The sequence below is a fragment of the Aptenodytes forsteri genome, unplaced genomic scaffold, assembly GCF_000699145.1.
Source record: "Aptenodytes forsteri isolate BGI_AS27 unplaced genomic scaffold, ASM69914v1 Scaffold210, whole genome shotgun sequence".
NCBI classification, from domain to species: Eukaryota; Metazoa; Chordata; class Aves; order Sphenisciformes; family Spheniscidae; genus Aptenodytes; species Aptenodytes forsteri.
Window position 1 is genome coordinate 1,054,427 of NW_008795137.1, and position 25,387 is coordinate 1,079,813.

Consider the following 25,387-nt stretch of genomic DNA (forward strand, 5'->3'; position numbering starts at 1 on the left):
GGGTGGTTTTGGGGGGGGGGGGGAGAAAGGGCTTAAAGAAATTTAACAAAAAATATCCTCCCCCAATTTAATTCTGTTGTCCTGTGTAAGCACAGCAGAAAAGGAGACTATTGAAGCAACTGATGTCACAGCCTGAGACTGTGAATATTTTAATGTTTTCACTCTGCCCAAAATTGAAAGATGCGGTAAAAACCGCATTTTTTTCAGCATATTTCTATCTTGGTTCCTAACTAATATAATATTTTAAACCAGTTGGTGATTTAATTCTGCAATAAATTTCCTTTCACTAACCTTTATTTTTGCTTCCCTATGATATAAGCTGCTTCTTGCAGACATTTTCAGGAATTAAAAATGTAACACTTAATGACTTTAAAACTCATAATTCTTCAGTCAGCATGAACATGTCTTTTTGTCTGAAAAACATTACTCACGTACAGAACTTTCCTAATTTAAATTCTAATTTATGTTTAGATTTTAATTAAACTGGCATCTGTTTGAGCTGCTGCTGACGGAAGAGGATGTATCACAATGGTCTACATTATTATATACGGCATTATTCAAAAACAGTAGAAACTAACAAACATGTTCATTTGTAGTACGGTGCATTACTGAGTGCCCTCAAGTAGTGTACTTTAAAAAAAAAATAGTAGTGTAACACGGTATACACATCAAGTGCACAATGATTGATAGCTAAAAAAAAAACCCAAGGGAGAAAACATTTACTTAAGAACATCTGAAGTATCATCTGCACCTCACTGACTCCAGGACATGAAGTGACAGCCCATCCATCTTCAGGAAAACTCTGAGTCACTACACATGACTTCGGGGGCTGAGATGGCTGGGACCAGCATGTCTGAGAGACGGAGGGGGTGACTGGTAGGGCAGACTCGGGGAGTTTCAGGGTTCCAGAGCTTGCTTTTTCTGCCTTAAATAGCTCAAATGTGGTAACCTAGATATGTTTTGTAACTCCATTTTACAGAGTTTAAGGTAAAATGTGAATCTATTTACCACATTAACAACAATTAAAATGAACTTTCTTCCACAGAAATAATTACGGCTTCTGAGATTTTTAGGCAGACCTTTAATTACTTTGAAATCAAAACAATATATACAGATATACTAATAACAATAATCTTTGGTTGCACCGATAGGTATTTACTCAACTGCCATAACTGCTGAATACTAAGGGGTGACCAAAAAACCTCTTATAAATTAATAAATTACTAAAACGTATTAATTTTCACCTAAATTCTCAAGACCCTTATACATCTATAGCACATCACACATATGGAGAACTTTTGCTTGAATAAACTCATTTTAGACATCATTTAATCTCTTTTTCATAGTCTCGTAAGAGCTGAACTTCAGTTCCCCCTTATGCCAGCCCTCTGCTCTCGGGGTTACCAAACTGAGGTTTCCACTACCAGCCTGTTTCCCCTCCTTCCATACCCTAGTATTTTCCAAAGGACTTCTACTGAGAGCAAGACCACCCAGCCGGCTTTTGCAGTCTTTCAATCAGCCTTGTTCTTAATATGTGTCTGACACTATTGTGTTTCTCCTGGGAACGTGAAATAGTTTATGCAAGACATTCAAGAAGAGGAGCAAAACAGGATTATGGTTGCACCTCAGAAAGCTGTAAGTGGGTCCCTCATCTTATATGAAATAACATTTAGGGGCTTCGGGCTGACTGGACACATCTGAGGGCAACAGGTTGTCCTGTACTGATCTTTTGTCATACCCAGCAAAGGCACTAGTATCTAACAGATCCCCCTAACAAGTCCTCCACCATGGACTGATATTCTGCAGGACACAGGGTCAATCAGATGCAAGGCTAGAGCTGGGAATTTATTACTGAATATGTTTTTTAAGATTTTACATTACATTTCATACAGTACACTGCAAAATATTTCAAATTGAAGAATTTAGCTCATCTGTAGAACAGCACATCTCAAAAGGAGTTACTAGGTAGGGCATATTCCTTGCCTTGTTTCCTCTTATGCTTGCCATCTCTCGAGGCAGTAACACTGATTAAATAGTCTGCTGTTATGCCTAATCTCAAAGTCCCATGATTTTCCTGGTTTCCATGAAGTACCTTTTTAAAACTCAATCACAAAAATAGCACTGTGAGAACTCTGAATTTGTTAATGCAAAATATCCTTTAATTTATTTACAGCCAATCAAGTGTTCTTAATATTTATTTTCCTTATTAACTGTTCTCTAGTCAGTCAGTACACCGATTTTTTTTTCTCTGGAGATCCACTATGTCCAGGGAATAGAGTCAACTCTTGATCAGAGACTGCACAAAAATCATCTCAAGTGAACAGTAGGGCTCAAAAACTAATCTTCTTTTTAGAGGGGATAGAGAGTAGCACTTACCCTGCTGACTTCTTTGGGAGTCGATTCATCTAAGAGGAAACAAAACAAACAATTAGGCACTCAGGAAGTTTCTAGACTGAATGAAGAACAAGATACTGCACTTCAAACAATTTTTGCACCTTTGTACAAAACTTTTCTAACATGGTTCAATAAAGTAATTGAAATATCCTGAGACTGGTATGCATTTACAATCTTTTAAATTTCTAAATCTAAAAAGGAATTAAAATTAGAACAAAGCATTCAAGAATTCTGTTCTGACTTAATAAGAACACAAAATTTCCTACATTTCATAAGTCAATTCACAGGCCAGCTAAACCAATAAGTCCTGTATCATTCTCCTACATTTATGTTCCAATTCAGTAAGGCAATTGTTAGTATTGCACAGTCTGAGAAGTAAAGGCCCTTTGCTACCAAATATATGCCACCAACGTCCTACATATACAAGCAAGTTAGTGAGTAGACTTAGACTTTCTGTTCCGAACATCAAAGATGCTATCCCTGTTGACTTCTTCGGATGTGGAAAAAAAGCCTTGCGACCATAAGAATAGAAGAACATCAGTGATGTGATCTGACATAACACGTTAAAAGCACAGATCACAAGGGTTTATATTTTTATATATATACACAGACACACACACTATTAAGTTTTGTCCTTTCAAATGCAAGCAGACTCTTATGCATTTTTTGTAATTTAAATATGTAAAAATAAACACCGGTACAATGGTACAATACCAGAATGCTAGCTAAAACATTGAGTAGCATTTCTGAAAATAAAGGGAAAGCAGTTATACAGCAAGAATGCATCTGCCACAGGAAGAGTTTCCAACTTCCAGTTCAACCACACCAAAAGCAGCTTAAACACACCCTTACAAACCTCCAGTTGGTTAGCTGTTTCTGAAAAAACGAAGGGAACTATTTGTAAACTTTTATTTGATACTAGGAATCAAATTACTATGCTTTGGAAATTAATTTTAAGACACCAAATAGATTTAATCTCACAGAGAAAGATCATATATTTGTGGCCCTTAATTTACACATATTTTGATACATCTCTATTGAGTGGATTTTCAGATAGCTCTGACAGATACAAACATAGTATCACCTAGGCTGCTTAATAGCAGATACACTACTTTTTCTCCAAAATCATCCCCAGGCGAAGGAGGGATCTCAAGGTGCCCCTTGAGAAGGGCACATTTACAAGTATTTCAATGTTATCACCAGCAAAGGCTCTCCATATCTTGCCATTTAAGATGAACTGTTAAACAATAAAGCCAGGAAAAAAAAATTTCTAGAAAACAGATTCAAGACCCAATTTCCAATGAAAGAACTCTCTACAATCATACAGATTTCTCCTCAAAATTGAGTGATATCAAGTAAAATAATAATTTCACAACTATGAGTGAATATTAGTCTTCTCTTACCCCCAATCAAATGATATACCAGTAATTTACACATGCAGAACACGGACATAAACGTAATTGAGCTATTTAAGGTAGTTCCATTGTTTGCAATGCAATGTATAACACATACTCTGCAATGTTCAGTGATGTTATCTTCCTTGACCAGACGAATCTACATACCAGTTACAAGAACAGCCAAAGCTAGACTCAAAATCCATCTCCCTTACTACCTGATTTCTGACAGGGAGCAACAGAAGATGTGAACGACAGAAAACCGAGCAATGACATAATGACGCTTTCCCTGGAGTATACTCTCAGTTTTCAGTAACCAATAGATCAAACATTTCTTGAATCAGTGGTGATATTTTTTCTGTTTAAAAGACTAGGATGGGATTTTCTTCCTCACACTTTTGGGGGTAGGAGGGGTGTTAGATTTTTTTGTTTGTTTGTTTCTTAAACCTGAGCCACCATCCTTCAGCATTCACAACATTCTCTGAGTTCCACGGTTTAAATGCATATTATGAGAAAAAATATCTCTGTTTTATTTTGAATCTGCACATTATGAATTTCATCTGATGCCCTCTATTCACCTTATCTATGGAGCCTGTGATGCTACAAATCTCTCAAACAAGCCCTTCACTGCTTCACACCCCATCAAAACCCTTCCTGGCTTGAGAGGTCCGGTCTGGTTTGCTGCTGGTGCCAAGCAAGCCACTCGGCACTGCTGGTCGCTTTCACCGCTCCTATCTCCTCTATCCCACTGCATCCTTCCGGGATGGGAAGTCCAGAACTACAGGCAATACTGCAGCTCAGGAAAACACAACGGGGACTTACAGAATGACACAGGGATGATTTAGGGGTCTGCTCTCTATTTCAAAGGAATAATTCCTTACATTTTACCTGTTTCTTGATGGTTACTAAACATTGGGCTAACATTTTCAAACATTTATATTTTGTAATACCACTCTCTCTCTCCAGAGCGCTAACAACTAATTAAGAGCCCACTACTGTATATGTAAAATTAGAAACATCTTCCCCCATTTAAAGCAGTCAGTGTTTATCAGTATTAACTTTGTCAGCTGTTTACTCTCTCAGTTACTCAGTACTTTTAGCACACTGAATAACTTCATACATTTTTCAAATTAACTTCAACCCTGCATCCTCTTACCCAAATCATGTATGCATATGCCGAAAAGCATGGGTAACTCATACTAGTGATCTCCCTCTACTGGAACAAAATGAATTTATTGTAATATATCTAGTATAAATGATTACCATCACAATCCTACGGCTTTCACACCATTGCGAGACATAACTGCCACTGCAGTTTCCAATGACAGACAGAGGATAGATCAAATGCACCAAATCTAAAGGTTACTACACAGTATAAGAGTCTACAAAACTTCTATTTGAGCCACCATAAAAAAATTTCACTGCTCCAATATCAGAAAGAGCAATTAATGACTTCCTATTCTTTGAGATCCTTGACAATGCAATTTCATAATCTGACCAAGATGTTACAAATGCCATCAACCCAACATGAAACTTCCCACACATATATAATACTCTAAAGGTTACTACACAGTATAAGAGTCTACAAAACTTCTATTTGAGCCACCATAAAAAAATTTCACTGCTCCAATATCAGAAAGAGCAATTAATGACTTCCTATTCTTTGAGATCCTTGACAATGCAATTTCATAATCTGACCAAGATGTTACAAATGCCATCAACCCAACATGAAACTTCCCACACATATATAATACTGTGCCTTAATTTGTATAACATGAGATACACAGGTATCACTCCTGCCTTGCAATTCATTGTTAATTCCTTTATTTATAATAAAGGATTCATTCTTTTATTAAGAAGTTGTATAAAGGTAACATATGAAGCCCCCATCTAGGTCTGTGTCCATTTTGCTGGGTACAAGACATGAAAATGGGCAGATGGTCATTACATCAAAAAACTTTTGATTTCTTTCTGTGAGGAAATTAAAAGAAATACGCTAACTGATCAGGAAGTAAAAAATAACACCTATGGTATTCAATAAAGGTAAGTGTTATGGAACAAATAAGAGAGAAAATACTTTTCAAAGATATAATCAATATGCCATTTTTTCAGAAGAAAGATAAACAAAGTGTTTGGGAAGTTTGGTATTAAAACTCCACAGATAAGGTTTGCAATTCAGGGATTATGAACTGGTGGGAAAAATGGAAGATATTTTTAGGGGAAGGAGGAAAGCAAAAGATGGGGGCAAGAAGGGAAAAAAATAGCATCAAATACTCTGTTAATACATCCAGATGCAAGTTAAATGACTACACAATGAGCTAGAAAATAACTTTCCATATTAAAAGAAACCAAAGGCCTAACAAGACGCCTTCCCCCCCCCCCCAAGAGCCCCCCCCAAGGGAAGAAATGTGACCCCGTGAACCTGGAGTGAATCAAATTGCTTTTCTGGAGATGCAGTCTTTAAGGCCTAGGTACACACCAAGTACGCACAGCACACGTACACCTCAGTGCTGGCACCACTTTGCTGTGGTTTTATCCATAGCATAGAGTACACCCCTTACGACTTAGTTTCTGTGAGCTAAATACAGGGAAAAAAAATCAGTGGAACAGCAGCTTTTCCCACAAATTATTTTAATAGCCAAAAGGATTAGTTAAGATATGAAAGTAACAGGGGGCTGATGAAAAATACCCTCAATTTGCATACTCCTGTTTATTTAAAAGCCGTGAATTCTGTTTGTTTAAAAGGCACAAGCACACCAATCTCTTGTTTGTAAATCAAGTTCCATCCCTGTAAAATATGAAGCTTTTAAAGAAACAGATTAACCATTACAATAAATTCAGAGACATTAAGTACATCAATAAATAGCACCTTGCTATATAGTTAAATCTCACAGAAAAATTCTGTGCTTGAATTTAAAGGCCCCTACTTATTATGGCATGTTGCGTGGGAAAACAGCCAGATAGGGGAAAGCGTCTTATTAGTGTCTGCACAGAGGGAAATAAACACTCTGGGAGAAAGCAAGTGTTTGTGAAAGAGATCATACAGATGCTCCAGCCATTAAAAACTTTTCAGTTGGAGTTCACTTTTTCTTTAGACATCAAGTACAATCAACCATATGAATAAGTGTCACCCTCTCAATCCCATTTGCTGGTAGTATTGCCATTCACAGAATTTAGGAGGATCGCATTAATTTTTTGTGAAACCTGACATAATTATTAACACAGAGTAGTACAAGAAATGTGTATGATTTTATTTCTGGCACTCTGAATATGCCAACATTGTTCTTAACAGTTTCAAAAATAAAGTGCTGAACTCTTGAAAAGAAATCACTATACACGCATACATTAACTTGGCTGTACTGCTCAATCGAGGCTGCTGCAAGCTGTATTTTTAACACCATGATTCTCCACGTGGCCTTGATGCACAGTGAGGTAGGTAGTTAGCAGCAGTGCGATGGGAGCAGCTCAGAAGAGCACACGACCTGAGCAAGAGGTAATTTTGTCCTCCAGAAGCACTAGCGCGCATCAGTAACCTCGCAGAACGCCCTGGTTTAGCTGATGCTGGAAACTCCGTTATGTTAATGTCTTGTTAATTTCAGCATAAACACGCACTGATACCACAATTAGAAAAACAGGAAACTGTGAGGAACAGAACTAAATTTCAAGGGCTTCCCCACCTCTGTACACCAAGTTTGCAGACCAAAACCCTTGCACCAGCAATGATGTTGTTCTACCCCACAGTGAGCTGGTTCGGCCCACTAAATGTGCAGAAAATGGTTCACTTTCTAAACTTTCAAAACCAGGTAACCATCCTAGACCACAAGAATAAAGTTACACTTGGTTTTATCTTGACAGCTTTGCAAACATTACTATTTAAAAAGCTCTCTTCAGAGGTTAGTGACATCAGGAGGAGGCATGGAAGAATGAGAAGAGTTCCATGATAAGATTTGGGTTTTAAGAACAAAATGACAATTTAACAGACTTCAATACCTCAGCTTCACTACCTGTACAATTCTAATTAACAACTGCACAGCACACTACAGATATGCATAATAATTGGTATCGTAATTAAAGACAATATCCATCTGGGAAAGCTTCCATACTAAACCAAGACAAGTAAGATAGGAAGAAGCAGAAAACAAGAAAGGGAATAGACAGAAAAAAAACTCCACAAAAGGTTTGGCATTTGGCACAGTATAAATGAGGGCAGGTTTGGTATTTGGCACAATATACGTGAGGCCAGGTTTAGTTTGGTTCGGGGTTCTCTCTTTTCGGGGGTGTGTGAAGGCGTGTTAAATTGTGTAATAGTTCATTTAATAGGAAAAATTCAGATTTTATTTTGCACATTAAAAAAAAAAAATCTCATTTCATACTTGTATTTCTACGCATGCTTTTTTTTGTTTTTTAAAAACAAAGGTGAATGATCTGCCTACAACTGCAAGATGCTAAGCCAGAGTAGTCACAAAGACAACTTTAACGCAAAGCAAGCTTTCAACATCTCAGATATGATATTCTGATGCATTTATCAAGGAAGCAATAATTCTAATGCCTAGTTAGTTTTATCAGAGGAACTCTTTCGGAAAAACAATATTGCACTTTCTCCCTGGTCTTCTGCTGTTCTTTGTTCTGTGTAGTTAAATACTACTGCTGGTCCACCATTGTTGTTGATGACAGCAAACAAATGTTTAGGATTAATTCTGTTTATGAGATCCCAGATAGCTGTACAGTCACATTTTCCCAAGGAATGCTTTCCCACACAGCAGATGTCAGATTGACCTAATAATTTTTCTTTTCAAAATTTGCTTTAGGCTCCTTTTCCTTCAGCTACTGAGACACAAGTTGTTTGGAATGCAATTAGACCAGCATAAATATCTTTGCTGCTTTTTTTCCCTTGAGAAGTGTCATATACCCACACATCAATAGAAATTCCACATCAATAAGTGTAGATTGGTTAAAGACTGATCTCACCACCATGAAATAAAGTTTACCAGGTTTAATTTATTTCTGTGATAGAATGGCATCAATCAGATGAGTTGGTCAGTCTATTTTAATTGCAATCTGTTTGAGACGCTCTGCATCCTTATTTTAGACACCTTGCATCTGGCAGCTTATGCCTCCACTGAATTTGTAAGATCTTTCAAAGACACCTTAGCTGAGGATGAGTTTCCTAAAGCAGCAACTATCACATATATAACAGAAATTCTAAAGCCATCATTCAAAAATGTTCTTACTTCTTAATGCACAATCTCACTGAGAGCACCTGAACAGCTCTCCTGACTTTCAACTGTCTGGAATTATTTCACAATTCAGAAGCACTTTAGCGTTACTTCGTAGAAAACTAACTTAGAGAGTTTGTTTAGACATAGACTTAGACACTGAAAGGGAATATTCATTAGTATTGATCCCTGGTGGCACACTAGGTTGCTTTCCTTGAAGCAGGACAAAACATGAATTCTAGCTTTTTTACATCAACAGTAAGATCCACATTTTTAAAAGTTCCTGAAAAAGGATGCTCAGTTCTTCCTCTGCTTAAACAACAAAGTAACATGGATCAGAAAATAAGTAAGTCCTGAACCAAGACTTCATTGCAGATGGTAAGCAGAGAAACATATTGTCTGCCAGGTGTCCTAAAATTTGTATACACTCCTTAGCATATAAGTAAACAGGGCACTACACAAAATAGGAGCCAGGAGACAGTGCATTTGACTTCAAGAGAGACACCTAAATGTTTGGAAGCTCATTGTTTTCTATGGTCTTAGCCCTCAAAACTGATGAAACATTTGGAGCAATTTTGCAGGGCAACCTATTCTGGCCAGAAAATTTCCAAAAGGGACCCTCTGAAAGTATCACCAGCCCTTGCGAGAACAGAAAGGCATATGGAAGATCCAGATTTTGCTCTTGTTTCTGAAATTGCTTAGCAGTACAAAGCATACTGATAGTAGCTCCTCACTTTCCATATCCATGGGCAAATAGTTCTCAACTGTATACTTGATGTGACAATTTAGGCTAATCTAAGCAGGGTACTTCCACAAAATTATGATCAAGAAAATTGCTTTATAATTAACATAGACTTACCTTCTCACTTCTGTTTAAATAGGGTGATGATGATGATGGATGTGCCTCTGAACTTGTGGAATGATATGTTCTCCACATGAGCTAAAAGTTTCATAAAATTCTGTAGAAGTCTCTCAAGTTGAATACACCTCAGCAAAAATCATGTTGGAACCTGGTCTCTGACCACCAGGAAGAAACTTAATAGTTTCCAGCAGTGAACGTACTTCACCAAGAAAGTCTAAAATTGTGTTTTATGGTAATTAGCCTATGACTTCATATCCTATTCAACACAACTGTTGAATGAAGAGAGTGTTAAATTGGTTAGCTCATCTATCTTATCAGTCAACGAGGTGCAATCATCATTATTACTGGAATACAGCCACTAGACAATGGGCTGAAGAGCATGTATAACAACTTACAATTTTTTTTCATACTTACCAGTTTACAGCTACATCTTTTTGCCTATATATCTACCACTTTTCTTGCCTGACACTCAATTCTGTTTGGCATTCACTGCACTAGCTGTTGTAGGCAGCTTTCTTTAAAATTGATTACAGGTCTTGCAAACATGTTTGGTGAAGGAAGTTTCTCATCCAGTAGTAATATAATTTCAGTATCACACTTGTTAAATCAAACTTGACTTTATCCTATTTTTTGGTCCCAGAATCCTGCTGGTTGCCGAGTATAAGGTATCCTTAAAGTTCACTGCAATTGATGTATTTCCGAAACAGCATTAACACTACACTACGAAGCTGTTCTCTCACTACTGAATAGAGCTGTTCCTTCACTTTTGAATGTGTTTCAAATATACTGCACAAAGGTTGAAGTTTTATTGTGTTCAGCAGGTGTTTTCAATGAGAAGGAAAAATTACATCGTTGTTGGCTCAAATACTACTCAGTCATAATACCTTAAGCAATTCCTCTGAAATCAACAGAACTGCTACAGCATGCATTGGAAACCAGAAATGCTTTTATGTATTAAATGTTGCGGCACTCCTGGTACCTATAGTGATCCAGGGCTGAAGGAGATCATTAAAAGGGAACGCTACTCGAAGCAGGTCCTACAAAGCTCCAACAACCTGAGAAAGCCATATTTGGATCTTGTCCATTGCCAGACATTTGGGTATTTTAAAAACATATATTATTATGCATACTCTTTGGACCCTGCTGGGCCTCTCTTGGGTTTGGCTTGTTCATTCCTAGTCCATGAATGCCTCTTCCTGACTGATAAGCTGTCTGGAGGATTTTAAGAAAAGGCACTTCCCCCTCCTTCCCCAACATCTGTATGCAGCCCATCCTCCACGCTCAGCCCTACCAGGCAAGGGTGGAATCACAGTGCACACAGCTCAGTGCCATGCATCCCTGGCATGGAGTGAGGCTTCAAAGTTTTGTTTGCCCAAACAGGCCAAGAAATTTCAGCACGTTCTCAGCTTCCGGAGCAGGAAATACTGCATATGGCTCAATGACAGCAAGAGAATATAATAATCTTACACTTGTTGGGAAAAATGTAATCTTACACTTACCTTGGGGAAAAAGAGTGTCAGATACCAAGGTTTTTACTACACTTTTTCCCTTTAATTCTTTCTATTTTGTTCTCATCCCTACCTTTTTGTTTACTGTATTCTCACTTCTTTCTGTTTAGAAACATATAGGATTTTTTTAGGGAAAAACACGTCCATGTAATAAAATTGTAAGCTATCACACTCTTATGAAGTTGTTTAAAATTTTCAGATTCCAGTGTTTATCTGCTATAGAGAATCTAAAGTAGAACAAGAAGCTTTGCAGCCTGCCTGATTTTCTTGTTTCTGTGTCTCTGACTACATTGAAAACAAATGTCGTGTTACTGAACTTTGCAGTAAAATCCTCAACATCTGCAGAAAAATCAAGACTGAGCAGTTTTCTTCTCTTTAGACCAGCTGACAAAAGAAACAAAAGAAAATGCCCCAGAGGAAAAGTCTGCTAACGTCAACAAGGGTAAGGGATCATTAGAGCTTGAGATGATAGGTTACCACATGGGAGGGTGTAGTGATCTGGTGTGAAACATATTTACGTCAGGGGAATCATTTCAATCCCTCTGAAGAAACCCTACTGTAACTACAACATACGTGCATTTGTATTAGAGACGTATTTTATTTATTTTACCCTGGAGATTGAAAACTGAGAAACTGAAAAAATGTTCAAATTAATCTGGATAATACTGAAGAAGAAAAAGTGACAGAATAAAATTTACAAATTAAGCCTTTTTACTTTCAGGATATTTCAGCTGATTTGTTTGTAATCATAATCAAGCTCTCAGTGACTGTGTGTTGAGCATTACAGAATAATGATGTGCAGATAATTCAGGACTTTGGAGTCTTTGAAAAATGACATGTTACACTAACACAATAAACAGATTGAAACCAAGAGAAGATTGAACTATTTACTACTTATCAGTACCACCACCACGAGTGAAACATTTTGCTTGCAAGGAGGAGACTGTTAGAAAAAAAATAATTATAACTTCAGTGAGTGTAAAGGAACAGAATATGTAACTACAAAATTAGAGATAGCTCTCTATGAAAGATAATGACAGTACCATCTGAATTTCTAAACTAGACAGTTTTACTATAAAAAGATTTATAATGACAGATAATTATAATCCACAGGAATTATACAAGAAAAAATTAAAAAAAACCAACCCAAAATCTATCTTTTTGGCTGCTGTAAAACAAAAAAAAAAATCCAAGACATGTTGCAGAGTTCGGTATTCTTATACTGGCATTTCAACAAATGCAAAATTTTAACTCTCCCTAGTAGCAGGTACAGTATTAAAGATACTAGGCCAGACTTAGAAAAGTTTTCAGGCAGTGATACATGCACTAGGAGTTCCAAAAATCTCTAAACAAGTCAGGCACCCAATTCCTTGAAATGAAAGGAAGTTAAATACCCCAACTATGAGTAGGCATGATGATTTACCACAGCTCAGGTGAGAATGATAATTCACTAAGTTGTGCGGACTCAGCCACTTGTGACCCTATAGCATCATCTTAAGGCTCTGCACTACGTAATGAATCTATGATTTAATGCGTGAAATAATTGATGAAGGTTATAATATTGGACAGTGAGCTTACTAAAAAGCAATATAAAAAAAAATGTGACACATACCAGTTGTTCCTGGCTGAAAACAAGAATGTTCCAAATGAAACTCTGTTTATATACCTCTGATTGGTCTTGTGTAAACCTCGAGGACACACTGTGACAGCCAACATCAGACACTTCAGCACCAGAACACATGGCAAAGTCATGGCACCTAAGAGTCCACATACATCAGGAGTTACGGTCATTAAATACCTTGGCACAGCAGCATCCAGATTACTCAGTCCTTTTAACCACAGTGGTTCTCTAAGAGATTCCACAAAAATTGACAGGCAGAACCCAGTCCTCAGTGGACTGATGATTTTCTCATTTCTGAATATACCTACCAGCACATCCTCACACTCTACTACGCCAACAGATCTACTGCATACCAACTTCAAGTACAGAAACTTTGACGCAGGCTTCAGAAGACTGGCTGTACTATCAGGCACAGGTGGTTGCCCCATCGCAAGGATCTAGCTGACCAAAACATTCAACCATAAGCAAGGGAGGTAAATCACAGCACCTCTGCAGTTAGGAACATGAGAAAGACTTGGTGACAGAAAGCATCCTATTTTTAGAGGTTGCAAGGCAAACGTGGCTCAGACACACACCCATACAGAGAACAGATTACACTGGCAGTTTCAGAAGGAATTCTCTGCTCACAGCCCACCTGACAGATAGATATCAAGGTACAAGGAAAAAAAAAATTGTAGAAACATCCAAAAGAAAACTGCAGATACAGATGTACACACTTAGAGTGAACGAAGAACTGGATGTGTTCATGCAAGACAAAATTACTTTCATGTGCTTTTTTATTTAACTAACAAAATCCAATGCAGATGGTAAATTAATTGAAATACTAATAAGAACTCAGGAAATATATAAAGAAATCAGCTGGGAAGCTAATAAACTATATCTAACGCAGCAGTAAGAGAGAGTGGAAGTACCACTTCTGTCGGTGGAATAAAGGGAACCAGAGCCAACCGTACCTCTTCAGCATGGCTGAAGTTGCCACCTGCTGGGATAAGGAGCTGTGTCTATCTCCCAAATTGTCAATCTAAGAGAACTACTAATGATCACACACTGAGAGCAGGCAACCAAGCAAGAAATCTATTCCTGCAAGTATGAAAAGGGTAATTAATAATCTAAGTCCCTTCTCCCCATGCTTTCAAAACAGTTTTGAAACAGTCATGATTGAGGAATCTCATGTTTTGTCAGTTACAGCATCATTCTTCCCAACTTCCTTCATCAGGCCTGCCATATAGTTCTGTCAACACCAACATGAGTTTCTTACATAAGTAAAGCGCCACACAACTACCTGGAAGAGGAATTTGGAAAAACAACCCTGTGATGCAACTGCTCCTTAGACACTTTCTTTATATTCTGCATCTACCTAGCTAAGGAACACCAGAGCCACGTTACTTAATCCGTTTGGGTCTCACATCCATGTAGGCATACATATAAGGACATCTGATTTTCACAAGCAATAAACGGCCAGCAGCCCTAATTCATTCAGGAGCTACTAGGGACTTGACCATTTCTAAACATCAGGCCACTTGTTCTGACGCCTAATTGCAGGAGTGAGATTAAGTTACAAAACAGTACACCACAGAGAACAGCCTCATAACTACATAAATAAGCTGGTGGTTCAAAAGACAAACATTAAGATAATTAAATAAAGCAAGACTGAAAGTGGAAAGAAGAGCCAAAGAAAAGAGCTTCAAAACAGAGTTTCAAAAGGAGGAGATGCAGGGAGAGAGGGACAGAGATGCCAGGATGAGTAAGAAGCTTGGACAAAGACGTCAGATGCTACTAACTGCGATGTACTTTTCTGACCTTTCTAGGATTACTTTACTTTCTGCCATGGTAGAAAACAAGTTCTACTAAAAAGAAAAAATAATACTGTTTTTTACTGATCAAAAAACCAAACTGCATCTAAAGAAAATCATACATGTAATTCACAAAGTAAGATTTGTGCAAAAATGTATCCTTTTGTTTCCAATATTGTTCACTGCCGCTATTAAAGAAAAAACTGGAAACTTAAACTTTAAAAATACAGCTGTCAAGAAAAAAAAAGGCAGTTGCTTCAATGTGCTTTGCCATTTTCCATCAAGTGAACAGATGGCATTATTAAAATTCTAGTAGAATGAAGTATTTATAAGTTCATTAGACAACACTAACTATACAAAAAAAGACAGTAATATTGCAAATAAAGCTGCAGGATTCAAAATAGCATAAAAGTACAAATAACGGTTATAAACCCACATTTATGAGTTAGTATATAGAAACAACACTGCAAAATGAAACACAAGCACACAATAAATACATGAAAAACTCTATAAAACAGTAATTTATTTTCCAGGGTCACTTCCAAGTTACACCATGCCTTCTGAGCCTGAATTCTATACAAAGGGTTTCAAGTTAGACAGTCTATAAGACAGATGAGAGGGAAAAAAACTGTTGGTTTCACTACATTTACTTTTCTTTAAACATATATGCAAAATTCATACTATGATATACAGTAAGTAACAATGAAATTACTCTAGAAATAATCCCCACAGAAATTTCAGTCTTATTCTCTGAGGTGATGTTCCCAGAAAACAAACAAAGGGTCAGCCAAATGCGTCTAGCACACGTGTCAGTGCTTTTAAATGCTGTGCCACACTGGCTTATTTGATACCTGAGATGCTTTATCTGCTGTTCTCTTCACCATCTTGAATTATTACCCTACACAGAATTCACTTCGGAATCGTATGATTTGTAATTGCTTGTCTTACTTTCTATTGTCTTTCTTCCAGCCACAGCAATGTCTTGACTCAGTAAAGTGATGTCTTGTTAGTATTCTAATTTACTTGAAAAAGATGCAAATTCCTGTCACCTTCAAAATGTGACAAAATGGATTCACTATAAAAAGACATAGCTAACACACTGAAAATTCAGCTTTCACTCCAAACTAATATATATCAGTTCCCATAAGTACTGATTTATTCAGATGTACACCATTTCTCTCTGCAATTTTTATTAGTACAATCTATGTTAAGGTTTAACCCCTTTAAGCACCCTGTCCCCTCTGAGCATATTTTATCCAGTCTAACACACCATTCTTGGAAAGTCCTCGCTTTGATACCTACGTGGAAAATGATTCAGAGAGGGATGTATATTATTTCAAAATGTGTATTTTTTCCAGATTTTAAAGAATGGCATGGTACTTCTTTTTTCTTTTGATGGATCTATTACCCAAACCTTATCCAACGTTTTGCCAATGTGCACCTATCACTTAATCAACTACAGTTGATGCAATCTCAGATTAGAATATTTGAAACTGTTTTTTCCTGAAGAGCCAAACATATCTAGAGAGGAATTGCAAGGTGCAGGTCCACACCAGCAGAAACCAATTTAAGCCTCAGCTGCCACCTCTGCACTCTCCCCACTGCCTTGGGGCAATTTTCAGCTGCAGCAACTCAGTGAACTGTAGATATAATCTCTAATCACATAAGCATAGCGACCAATGCAAGGGAAAGGCTGGATATATGCACCCAGGGACAGAAGCTGAGGGCAGGCAGTGCAGGCTTAGATCGACCACAGAGTTATTTCCTGGGAACCAAGAGGTTCTGGCTTGCGTGAATACTGCTTGAGCAGACAGGACTCCTTGGCATCTCAGTTTCATAATGACTGGGCTGTTCAAGACTAGTCGGTGCCTACTAAAAGAGCCTGAGATTCTGAAGACTCTTAAGGAGGCATTGAAAGTTGTCTTTGCTAAGATGTTAATTTTTTTTTTTTTGAGCATAACAAGTTCCTTCATATGTTATAGTTTCATATTTAATTAAAAAAAGATGCAATTATGGCTACCTTCAAGGCAGGAGACACAGACAGACACATCCTCTTTAGTGAAATGTAGCAGTTGCAGAGATGTCTAGATTTAATGGGTTCTTCCATTTAAAGAGTTTGATGATCTACATCAACATTCATTTCTATTTATTAGTTTCCTCTAGCACATTACTGGAAAGAATAAGTTTTAATATGTTTTAGATATCTGTACAGCATGCAGAGAAAGGCTTATGTAAGAATTCACACTATTCAGTTCAAATCTTGAAACACTGTTTTAACATTCAAGACAAACACAGCTAAGTCGTACCACTGAGCAGCTTCTGTTGGTCCATCCTACATTTAAATGATTTCGGATTGACTCTTCAGATGAGACGATTTTAGGAAAAGTCAAACAAGGGCGGGGGTTAAGATTTAGAATTATTGTTAGCTTCCTGGTTTTGAATTATTTAGTCAAATCTCAAGAAGAAAACAAGCATGGAGAGAAACTCGCTTTGAGAGCACAATGGCAGATTTCCTAACTTCCTTCTAAAAGATGCCTGTGATTCCAATTACTGATTTACGCTGTATTATTACCTTTACTGCTTTCTTTTTCCATTACAATTCCAGGTATAGTGAAGGCATGCAAAACTACTCCCTAATTTACTTTTGTTGCTTGCCTACCGTAGTATGGCAATGAAATTGGATAAGGTATGTCTACAATGTCAGTGACAGCATAAAAATGTGTCCATTTCCAAGAAAAATCCTAGCTAGAGACTACAATTTTTACAAAGACGCTTTAGGAATGAAATGAGTCTATTATGTTTCAGCTTTGGCTTGGGAGAAATATGACCTACATGGCTAGAGAAAATTTATTCCTGTGAATATCTAATATAAAAGATTACCATAAAATAAAAAGCTATGGCTGAATGCTGTAAAGGGGTGGATGCACCCTACTGTGCAATAGAAAATAATAGCCAGCTTTCCAGTGGAAAGACTTGGCAGTCAGCCATGTGATGCAGACTGGGTTCTGTCCCCAAAGACACATTCATGTTGGCAACATATTGGGAGGTTGTTTAGAGTCTAAAGATTGGGAAGAATAATCTTTCAATTTAATCTATCACCTGGTCAATGCTGGTCATAACCATATTGTACATAATTTGATCCAAAGAAAACACAGCACAACAAATACTCAAAAAGAATTATTTTAATGATGGAATCCTGTGTTCTTCTACTAAACATCATTTTGTAATTATCAAAGCAAGCAAGAAATCCTGATTAAATGCTTCAAGTTCTGTTTTAAAATATTATCAGTCACTAGACTCATTTCTCATTCCATATATCATTTAGCGATAGTGTCCTTTAATTTGACGTATAAAAGGATTTCCCATAACCTTAAAACAAGTATATAATTGCAGGCATTCTTTTAGAAACTCTAGCTTGTCTGTTTAAGATAACAGCTAATATTAATATAAATAGTACTTATTACTTGAATTACAACTTGTTATATTCTGGAGATTATGTTTTCCTTAAGACCAAAGAAACCCAGGTTCTGTAGCACCCTACCTGATCAATCTACTAATAGCTGGAAATTAAAATTAACAATAAATATTCCATATTTGTTGGAATGTATGAGGTATTAATTAGCTGAAAGGGAAAGTCTCTCAGCCTGCTATCAGCAATACATTACACAAGCCACTCCTCCTTTTTCTAGTCCCAGTGTATGTACTCCCCCTGTTTTTGTCCATTTCTTATCTGTCCTATGCTACCCCAAAGGGCTCCAGTTTCAATACATAAGGGAATCCTTAAAGAAACCACTAGATAAAACTGCTTCATATTCCTATCTTTACTGGGAACATGGCCAAGGATGTTTACAAAAAGCATGAGTGGGATAAGCAGGTAAGCTGTTTTCTAAGCTTCTCTACTGACAGAGCAGCTCAGTTTGTAATGTATTATGCCACAATGTCTTTGAAACACTAATCTTCAGAGCCGTAATTTTTCTAGTAAATGCTACAAGTAGCAGAAAATTTATAAGATTCTGAATTTATACAAGGACAAGGTGTCCAAAGAAGGGCAACGAAGCTGGTGAAGGGTTTAGAGCACAAGTCTGAGACCTCATCGCTCTCTACAACTACCTGAAAGGAGGTTGTAGCGAGGTGGGTGTCGGTCTCTTCTCCCAAGTAACAAGCGATAGGACAAGAGGAAATGGCCTCAAGTTGCACCAGGGGAGGTTTAGATTGGATATTAGGAAAAATTTCTTCCGAAAGGGTGTCAAGCCTTGGAACAGGCTGCCCAGGGAAGTGGTTGAGTCACCATCCCTGGAGGTATTTTAAAGACACGTAGATGTAGTGCTTACAGACATGGTTTAGTGGTGGACTTGGCAGTGTTAGGGTAACAGTTTGACTTGATGATCTTAAAGGTAGTTTCCAACTTAAACGATTCTATCATTCTATGACTGTATGATTCAATAAGGTGAGGATTTATAAACAAGCTAGGAGGGTTCTTCAGATACAAGTTCAGTATGAAAGGCAGGAGTAAATGATTAGGTACTGACAAATTCTTTAACACAACTATTCTTCACATACAGTATATTTTTGGCCAAACTCACAGAAACTTCATCTTTAGATGTGTTTTAGGAGCAAAACAAGACCTTTGTATCATCAACTCAAAGAAAAGCATCGTTGTTCAGCATGCATTCTCCTGCAGCATTTCAATTGGCCATAAGGAATTCCAGATATCTTTTCTCTGAAAAAAATACATTCTGCTTTTGCATAAACCTAGACTTTACTAGTAGAATTCATGAAATGAACTGGAGTTATGTGATTTTTTTTCCTGTCCATATGGATGCCAGTATTTGGAACTCAACATATAGCTTGTGCAACCACTAAAAGGAAAATTTGTGAAGATTAAAGATGTCAAATGAAAAACATTTAATTAAATATGACCTCTTTTGCAACTAATCAGAGGTATTTTCAAAGCAGAGGTCAGAGTGAGATGATAACAGGATTACTGGAAGGTCAGAACAGAAATTCAGTACTGTTCTCTAGATTCCTAATCTGTTTCCGCGAGGAAACACAAGAGTTACCAACCTGGTTTTCACTGATTCCTCCTCCAGGTTTGGATCCTGGACATGGTCTAAAAACATTTTCAAAAACCAAAGTGATGTCTGATGCAAAAATCCTAAAAGAGGCCCTGGTAAGAATGAAGAAATGCCTGCCCTTCTTTTACTTGATTCTCCTTACGGAAATGTGTGTCCTTGTCACTTACCACAGCAATGGTTTTCCTTAACCTTTTGAGAAGTACAGATGAAGCCTCAAGGATATGAAAATAGTAATGACAGGAGCCCTTATTAAAGATTTTTTTCTAAGAGGTAAAAGTAGAGTCAAAACTCACCAAAGCTTTATTAAATGAAGCTCACTATCAGTCAGAAAGCCCCTGACTGCCTGGCTCTGAGACAAACCTCATCTAACTGCTGTACAAAATAAGGTGCCAGACAAGTGTCTCCATTTCTACACTCTTTAAGAAAATCCATCTTCAGAAAGAGCACTGAAAGACAGACAACCATGTCTGAGGGATTTGGACATACCAAGAGAGGAAGAACCTTGAAACGAAGGGAAATCGTTCCATCACTGTGACATATAAAAAGAAATGGAAGACCTTCAAATGAAAACCTACTAAAAATTTTATATCTCCCAATAATCTTAGAACTACACAAATATATTAATATACATATTAAAAAAAAAAAATCACAGGCCTAGGGAGGTAGAGGAAATTAAGGAACACCAGGCTTTATTCTGCCCATTTATCAAAAGGCAAATAAGGTACAAATACAAACAAGCTGATGCTGACCTAAGCAGGTGTTGATTTCAATTCCTGAAGAGAAGGTCTACACAGAGGTGATCACTCAGAAAAAGCCAATCATTTCTTAAACAGTCTGTAGAAGAGAGAGCTCTTCAAAACCTCAACTAAGAAATTCTGGAGTTGAGAAAACTTCCAGAGAAAATATTGTAGTATTTGAAATAAGCCGTCACTGTATATTTTAAGATGCATCACAAAAGTACAGAAAAACAAGTATAACAACTCAAGTACTAAGATACATTTATCCAAGATTTTATGCACTTTTATTAAGAATGAAGAAAAGCTAAATCAAGTATCTTCTTTCCCTTTAATTACAGATTTACGAGAAGAAAAAAAGAAGAAAAGAAAAAAGTTGAACTTCTAACCTGACATGTATTCCTGAGGATTCTGTGTATATAGCTTTGCTTCTCTCATTGTTCCTATTAAAAAAAAAATTGGCTCTGCTAAAAATCAGAAACCTGCCCAATGAATTTGTTTCAGCTGACCCCAGAAGCACTTCTAGATTCTATCAGCACTTCTATATTCCTAGAAGTGCTCCAGAAGCACCTCCAGATAATTAGCTGATGGACAGCTACATAAACTAACAAATGACAAGTTCAGAATGATGACAAGTCATCCACATCTGTGAACAGGAACATCATCACCACTATCACACTGCAAAGAAAACGTTCAAATAACCTACATCATCCAGAAAAAAAGCATAGGTTTAGTGAGTTTCTTCCAAGTGTGTTTAAAAGCATCTTATTTATGTCCCTATATCAAAGGGCCAATCTTGGCAACGCCTAAATAAATCTGTCTGTGAGGAAATATACAATTGTAGTATGTATTACAAAATTCGAGTTTATCCATTCTCAAATCATAAAGACTTATTTGTGAAATACGAAACTGCCATCATGGGCCAGCGGTCCATTCATCAGTATTCAGCTCTGAAAATGGTCAGTAAAAGATGCTGGACTGGACCATGTCAGACAACAGTATTTCTGAGATTTCCTGTGTTTTTGTGACTCTCCAATACTGCTCTGCGCCATCTATTGTGAATGGAAACGCCAAACGTTTTGAAGAGTCTAAAGTGTTTTCAGACCTGCTCAAACCATGTTGATTCATAATTTGATAATTGTTATTAATCAGTGCAACCAAGAGTTTTTGATGGAAAAAAACAGAACTTGAGAAAAGACTTGTAATACCCTTTTCCTATATTATATGCTGCCATTTTCACTGTACTTGGTGTATACAGTTGGTTGCTATAATAGGTACCCCAAACATTCAAATATATCAGAGATATACTGTCACCGATGACTACTCATAAGCAAAGCTTTCTGAGGAACACAAGCATGTTGGCAGAGGGAAGGATAACAGTTACTGTTCTATAAAAATGTTTTTGGCCAAAGAACAGTTGGAAAAGGCAATCTGATAATAGTGCATGCCTGTAAAAACACACTGTCATTGTAGAACTACAATTTTGCTTAAGAAAAGTAACAAGCAATAGAGAAAATTCAGATTATTTCTAAAGCACATTTATATGTTATACCATGAAATATATACATAATGGTAAACCAGCAGGCGTCACAATGCAGGGCTTCCTAGTTCCTAGCAAAAAGAACACATTACGGTAATTTAAAACTTCAAATGAAGTAACCTCTTCCCGTCCTAAAGGGGCATTTACTGTGTGGGTCATGACAACTCTCATTCAAAAATATAAGTCACTGTGTAGTTACTAGCTTTAAAAGTTGGTTTTATAAACCTCCACAAGTATTCTACAGTAAATCTAAAATCACTGCCCAGCAAGTCCCCAGGAATAAACATCCTTATGCTATACAAATACCTGATGCACTGCATGAAGATACTTCTGAGTGTTCACAATGAACCCACCTGAAGTGAATTAGTATAATTGTAACAAGTCTGTTGTCACTTCCCCATCCCAATCACCAAAATCTAATGCCACTGTTACACCCAATTACTATAAATCCCTCAAAAACTCACGCACATTCCTCCTCCCACACATATCATTGAACTGTGTCTTATTAATTTCCTAACCCTTGTTCCTCATCAACACAATCATCTCTTTCCCTTTCACTCCCAATACTTACTTAATGACAAATGAAATGAAACTGTACCACTTTGGGGTGAGGACCAAGCACCCTGTAAAAGAGCTCCCTTCTGTTAGCTGAACAACCAAACAAGCACACAAAACATTCTAGCTTTGCATTAAAAAAAATAAGAAAGTTATTCTGTTGCTCAGTGTTACTCAGCAATTTCAACTGGATAAAGATAAACCTTCTCTTTTTCTGCAAGCCAAAGGAGATTCACAATCACCACGTATGGGTATCTCTGCATAATGCAGGTTGGAAGAAAGAATAAAATAATTTAGCTCAGTACTGCAGCTAAGCAACATAAGTCTGGATAAGGTGCTGTCTCCAAAGGGTTTGGAAGTAAGAAAGTTATTCTTTTGCTCAGTGTTACTCAGCAATTTCAACTGGATAAAGATAAACCTTCTCTTTTTCTGCAAGCCAAAGGAGATTCACAATCACCACGTATGGGTATCTCTGCATAATGCAGGTTGGAAGAAAGAATAAAATAATTTAGCTCAGTACTGCAGCTAAGCAACATAAGTCTGGATAAGGTGCTGTCTCCAAAGGGTTTGGAAGATGCCTTAGTGTTACAACTGAAAAGACCTCTTGCAGCTTATCTAAAAAGATCCATAAATAATGTGTTATAATATAAAAACACAATTTCTTTTTCAGCATGTTCAAATGTGTTATTAAGACAACTTGACTCACAATTCCAACAATGGATGGTATGTAAATCCCAGCGAGGCAGCAGAAGAGTAATGATAAAGAAGAATGGCCCTACTCTGCTAAACTAAAAGTCCATCTACTCGAGTTCATTGTCTATGACAATGGCTAGTAACAGCTTATTATGGAAAAAGTACAAAGAAACTACAGTATATGAAAAGGAGAGAGAGCACAGACTATAGATGCACGGAGTATACTTACTCCGGTATGTCCTCAGAGCAATCAGATGCTTATGAATTTTCTCAGCTGGAGGTTGCATCAGGATCGTAGTATGTAACAGCTCTTGATGAAGTATTCCTTCCTTGGAATGTGTCTAATCACTTTTTGATGCCATTTACATTTTTAATATGTAAAATAACTTATGCTAATAAGTTTACAATTTAGGCATGGGTTGTGTGAAAAGGGAGGTCCTGTTGTTTCAGATCTGTAGCCAGTTCATTTTGCCAGGTGCCCTTCAGTTCTTCTGTCATGAAAAAGGTAAATCTACCAACTGTCTTCATCATGACAGTCATAGTTATAAAACTTCTGCTACAGTTCAGGTCTTTAGCAGAATGAAGAATCCCCCTCTGTTTGGTAGCAGCATTGTAAAAGTCATAACAGTGTAAAGATAACAAGCAAGGCAGGCTTTATAAAGAGGTAATAGTGTTATCAGGAGTGGGGGTCTTTTTGTGGCTGAATTGAACTAGATTCACTAGCCAGTGCAAAAAAATTCAGACCTTGCTAACCTCCCTCCACCACAACAAGCAACCCCCTACAAAAGAGCACGAGATCTACGGATATTAAACGAGCATCCCCAAATGTCATATATTTAGTTCAATAGACGTAAATGTCTTCATGGAATTTATAAAGAACAGAAACTCAACACTAATGTTGAGAAAAGATTATTCTTTAAACAACTAATTCTTTTTTAGCTTTTCAGTCCTTATGCTTAAGAAGACAAGCCCTTCAAATAAAATTTATACCTGTTATTGACTCAACACCCGTTGACACCGGTTTTATAACCAATTATAATTTCCCCCAAAACCTCCTTACACCTGAGCTTTAAGTGTTGCACAGGAGAAAAAAAGATCCATCCCTCTCAGACCCAGAGAAGATTACAATCTACAATCTCCTCCTGTTCCATAATCGATAGTCACTCATTTTGCTCAAATTGTCTAAATGATTAAAATAATTAAACATAATTAAACTCAGTGTGCTGTTATCCAAGTACATTCTCCATTGACAAAGTCAGGTTAAGTGGTTCCTCCAATCCTCACATGCTGCTAGTCAAACAGTTCATTCCCCGCCCCCAGCTGTGCTGATAGAACCGTTAGCTTGTCACATATTGGATCAACAAAAAGATCTATGTTAAAAAAATACTCACTCCTTGCTTGTTTTTCAGCCTTTCAGAAATACAGATTATAGACTTCTACACATCTGGTCATCTTTGCTCTTCTATGTATCCTGAGAAGGTGACATTACCTGTATAGAGCATCTGAACTTCAAATTAATTGCAAATTTCCACAACGGCTTAATGATGTTTCCTGTTTGGTTGTATTTGGCTGAACTATCTATCTGTGTCCAAGCTCTAATGGCTGATTTTTCCACTATATTCCCAGCACCTCTCCTTGAGCTGCATTAGCTAATTCAGGCTAGGGCTAAAGTAACAGAGGAAATAGGGCTGGAGACTAGGCTTGAACATCACTAGTACCTGATTAACTGTTTGCACCCACAGCATGGCTTGGACCTTGCCAATTTGCACTTTCCCAAAACAACGTTTGGGCTCAGATGAGAGGACTAGGACCTGCCCAGGACCATTCTAGGAGGTAGTTTGGATGCAACACCCTATTTGGGAGGGAAGGAAAAGTAGTTTAGCCTTATAGATGTGACTTGTGCCATGCAACTTGGCCTCAGAAGCAAAGATCAGTCAAAATTTATTTTTATCTGATACTTTATTCTTCAATTACTCAGCTTTATGAGATTCTTTCAAGCCTC

The 25,387-nt window shown here is 37.3% G+C and overlaps 1 protein-coding gene across 1 annotated transcript in view; it reads right to left on the reverse strand.

The window, feature by feature from the left end:
- PDE10A (phosphodiesterase 10A) overlaps positions 1–25,387 on the reverse strand; it is a 192,820-nt gene that overhangs the window by 76,646 nt on the left and 90,787 nt on the right. The window contains exon 3 of the mRNA XM_009278455.2: positions 2,377–2,405. Coding sequence (XP_009276730.1) covers positions 2,377–2,405 — 29 coding nt within the window. The remainder of the gene's footprint in view (positions 1–2,376; positions 2,406–25,387) is intronic.